The 5,000-nt window shown below is 34.0% G+C and overlaps 1 protein-coding gene across 3 annotated transcripts in view; it reads right to left on the reverse strand.

Annotated features, from left to right (window-relative positions):
- The window catches only part of vdra (vitamin D receptor a), an 82,208-nt gene that overhangs the window by 12,226 nt on the left and 64,982 nt on the right, over positions 1–5,000 (reverse strand). For all 3 annotated transcript variants that reach the window (XM_084428580.1, XM_084428581.1, XM_084428579.1), the window contains one exon: positions 4,788–4,962. In XM_084428580.1, coding sequence (XP_084284706.1) covers positions 4,788–4,962 — 175 coding nt within the window. The remainder of the gene's footprint in view (positions 1–4,787; positions 4,963–5,000) is intronic.

Raw genomic sequence — 5,000 nt, forward strand, 5'->3', positions numbered from 1 at the left:
TGTATAGTCTCACATAGTCAGATCTATATAGTGTATAGTCTCTCATAGTCAGATCTATATAGTGTATAGTCTCACATAGTCAGATCTATAGTCTATAGTCTCACATAGTCAGATCTATATAGTGTATAGTCTCACATAGTCAGATCTATATAGTGTATAGTCTCACATAGTCAGATCTATATAGTGTATAGTCTCACATAGTCAGATCTATATAGTCTCACATAGTCAGATCTATAGTCTATAGTCTCACATAGTCAGATCTATATAGTGTATAGCAGTGGTTCCCAATTCCAGTCCTCGTGACCCACTGCTCTGCACATTTTGTATGTCTCCCTTATTTAACACACCTGAACCAGATCATCAGCTCATTAGGAGAGACTCCATGAACTGAACTGAGTGTGTCAGATAAGAGAGACATACAAAATGTGCAGAGCAAGGGTCCCGAGGACTGGAATTGGGAACCACTGGTGTATAGTCTCACATAGTCAGATCTATATAGTGTATAGTCTCACAGTCAGATCTATATAGTGTATAGTCTCTCATAGTCAGATCTATATAGTCTATAGTCTCACAGTCAGATCTATATAGTGTATAGTCTCACAGTCAGATCTATATAGTGTATAGTCTCTCATAGTCAGATCTATATAGTCTATAGTCTCACAGTCAGATCTATATAGTGTATAGTCTCACATAGTCAGATCTATATAGTCTATAGTCTCACATAGTCAGATCTATATAGTGTATAGTCTCACATAGTCAGATCTATATAGTCTATAGTCTCACATAGTCAGATCTATATAGTGTATAGTCTCACATAGTCAGATCTATATAGTCTATAGTGAAAGACATTTCACATGACTGAACGTGATATTGCTCATATAAATATCCAAGTATATGATTCAGCTTTCATTCTTCAGGTCAATCATATATTCATGGGGAAAAAAATAGTGATGGGGACGAGACCGCCTATGCCGAGTCCGAGTCAAGACCGAGTCTTTGAAGGGTCGAGTCCGAGTCAAGACCAAGTCTTTGAAGGGTCGAGTCCGAGTCGAGACCGAGTCCGTTGGTTTTCAAATTCAGTCGAGTCCGAGTCTTTGAGGAAGCAAGTCCGAGTCGAGACCGAGTCTTTAGGAGTCGAGACCAAGACCATAAAAACATGTCAGTTTTCATATTCATGATTTAATATCACCCCAGTTAATAATCAACAGTTAGGCCTACAGACTAAGCTAGATTAGGAATTGTTTAGAGGAGCAGTCTTAACGTCTTAATATGGACTATGCTTTTACTATCATTAAAAAAATCCCTACCACATACGTCATCTTCTGCCTATTTTTCTAAACTGCTTCAACAGTGCTGCTCTGTCATCAACATGTTAAGCCCACCCTGACTCTTTTAATCATAGTTAGGACATGCAGAGCAAATAAAAAATTTCTAGTGGTATGTATTCTAGTGGACTAGTGATGGGGACGAGAGCGCCTATGCCGAGTCCGAGTCAAGACCGAGTCTTTGAAGGAACAAGTCCGAGTCGAGTCCGAGAAAGCAGAAATCGGTCTCGAGACCGGACTCGAGTCCAGTCTACATCACTAGAAAAAAATCAGTTATGGAATATGGAAATACAATATCTGTGACATAGTATTCTTTCAATGGTTAAAAGTTGCCACAGTCATTGCATACGTAGCATGTGCTGCACTTTATTTGTACCATTTTGTTTTATTAGTATATTTTTATCTATCTATCTATCTATCTATCTATCTATCTATCTATCTATCTATTTACCCTTTTTTAGAATTTTAAAGATAATAGAGATATTGTTTGATAAGTGAGATCTCTGATTGTAGTCCCTGAAAAACAAAAAAGTAGAGCTTGAAAAGTCCTTAAGTCTCATTTTTCTTCTCTGTACAGAAAATAAAAACTAAAATACTAAAAGAGAAATATATTAAACATGAATAGCAATATTTAAAAAAAATGAATTACTAACATTTTACCTAAAATTAACATGAAAAAAAATCTCAAAAATAAAAACTAATTCAGAATATTACTAAAATAACACCGTCAGGACCGTTTGCATCCGTCAGATGTTTTTACACTCAAAAATAGCAAGATTTTCTCAAATCTGATTGGCTGGCATTACGTAACATCTGTCGTCTGGATGGACAGGTTTGTAGCAGTGCAACAAAACTAAAACCATTTAAAGAAAAAAATTTATTATTTTATTTTAGCTAGTTGTTAAAGCAATATTTCTCATTTTCATTTAGTTTAACTTAAGAATTTTTTTTTGTAAAAAAATATTTTAAAAAGTATAGACGTGTACAAAAAAATAAGACAAAACCACAGCAAAATTACTAAAAAGTAATTTATAATCTATATATTTAGATATGAAGAGTTCAGATGCCAAAGCCTCTAAGTGCCATCTGAAATTTTCTTCTAGAATGATCATTTTTATAAAGCTTATATATTTAAGTTATTTCACTTAAATGAAAATTAATAGGTAATTTGCATTGCCATTTAAGTGAAATTATTCAACTTAAATATACGAGCTTGATAAAAATGATCAATCTAGAAGAAAATTTCAGATGGCACTTAGAGGCTTTTGCATCTGAACTCTTCATATCTATATCTATATCTATATCTATATCTATATCTATCTATAAACTGTAATACTGAAATAACACTGATCAAACAAGTTCTTTATTAAAAGTCACTAGACGAGATAAAAACAAGTTCATCTGAACCCCATCTTCAGTCGTAAACACAGGATGCAACTCAGTTACACCCAAACGTATCGATAACATGTTTAATCTAGTCCAGGGACTTTTAATAAAGGATTTGTTTGAACATTTTATTACCTGGATGTTTTAGATGAATCTACATAGACATAAAATAACACTCAAGATCACACAAATATTCCAGATTCCTCTTCGGTGTTGCTTGTGCCGAAACGTCCAACATTAACACTCGCCAAAGGGGAGTAAAAACTGCCTTTGGCAAGTAAATAAAACCATTCATCTTCAGGTAACCGCTGTTAAGATGGTGGACGTTAGGGACAGTGTTGTTTCAGTGTTATTTATGTACTATTATAGCATTTATGAATATTTTGAATTAGCCTATATTTTTATATTTTTTTGTATGCCACAGATGAGCCTTAAACAACAACATTATCCAGGGTTCGTACAGACACTGCAAAATTAAATTCCAGTTCTTCAAGCACTACTTTTTTTGGTCTTCAAGGACTACAATCAGAGATTGCACCTATCAAACACTATCTTTACTATTTTTAAGGACGTTTTAAACTCAAATTACAGATATAATGTATCAAAAATACAACTTACAATAATATATATAGGTTTATAATGGCTATTATTGTTCAATAAATAATATTTTATATTATAATATTGGCGTACTTATATCGAGAAAAGGTCTGATGGGGGTTTATCAGACGGGCTGCAGTGTTAATTTTGCGTGAAAAGATTGTATTTGTTTTTTTTGTTTTTCGAAAAAAATGAAATTTTGTATATATTGTATTTAAATAAGTCAAGCTCTTTTCAAGTATCTCTTCATAAATATGGCTGTTTTCAAGGGTTTTCCAGGACTTAAATTTCAAAAAGTACTTTCTTTACGTTGTACGAACCCTGATTATTGCATGAAAAACTCTTAAAACTACATTTCGTGACACAATGACAGTAGTATTTTTGAATTACGCGCTATTGATGCTTGCTGGTTAGTGCGAGATGCATTCTGGGATACCCTTCATTCAAACGATTCGTTCATTCAGAAAGGAAACACTGCAAAACAGTTGCTATGGCTTTGTTTGGAACGATTTTCGTTGACGAAACAGAGCAAAAACAGGCAATGTTGTGTCTAAAAATCACTTAAACTCATTAACTGAGAAAAGATGTGAAAATGCACTATGCAAACTTAATGCTTTGGAATATAGACCTAAGTTTGGTCTTGTTTTAAAGAAGACACTCAGATTATTCTTGAAGTGAAAGCACTTAAAAAAAAAAAAATGAAAGTATGAAAAAGTTATAGAAGTTAAAATTTACTGTAACTCAAATGTACTGAACTAAATATAAAAAATATATATTGTACAAAATATTTTTTACTATAAAATTACTATAAAATCAAAGATGTATGTCTAACCAAGTTTTGTTCCAAATTTTAAGTCTATATTACAAAAATGTAAGTTCCTATGAGATTTTGTTTAGGCGTAATACCAAAAATATCCACCGGGTGACACACATTCCATTGATTTTTTTTAATGCATTCTCCTGTAACAAATTAATAAAATCACAAAATGGTCGCCAAATATGGAACCTTGAGACTCAGATCTTTCCCACGATATGATATATCGTAGATCTGACTATGTGAGACTATACACTATATAAGTTTTGTCAAGATTCGAAATGTTTTTAATTATAAAGTAGTTAAAATAAATGTTGTAATATGAAACCTGACGTTTCATAGGGGAGGGTCGTAATATGACTAATTTCATAGGGGTGTAATATGAAACCTGACCACTAGGGGACGAGCCTGCTAAAAGAATTTAAAGTACCATTTCCATGGTAACGCAACGTCCAATTTCAAAACTGTTTTCGCAGGATGGATTTTGAGTATGTAAGCTTTTGAATGATACCTAATTTATGGTGATTACTAAAACATGTGACAAAAGGCGAAATGACTAAATATACTTTTGTATCTGAGTGTGCAAGGACCTTTGAGGTTTTAAACCGTGAGAGTGAAAATCAGATGTTTTCTGTCTGTAATGATGCACTTGGTCCAAGACTCACCTGAATCCCGGGATCATCTTGGCGAATCCGATGACCTTCTGGATGCTGTAGCTGACGAGGTCTGCGAGGTGCGGTAACATGGAGAGGCGAGAGCTGTCCTCCTCGCTGGAGTCGGGACTGCTGTCCTGATACATCATCAGCAGATTACTGAAGTTCAGCTTCGTGTCCACAGACTCTACACACACACCGGAGAGAGAGTGTGTGAGAGAGAGT

This window comes from Rutilus rutilus (assembly GCF_951802725.1).
Source record: "Rutilus rutilus genome assembly, chromosome: 13".
Lineage (NCBI taxonomy): Eukaryota > Metazoa > Chordata > Actinopteri > Cypriniformes > Leuciscidae > Rutilus > Rutilus rutilus.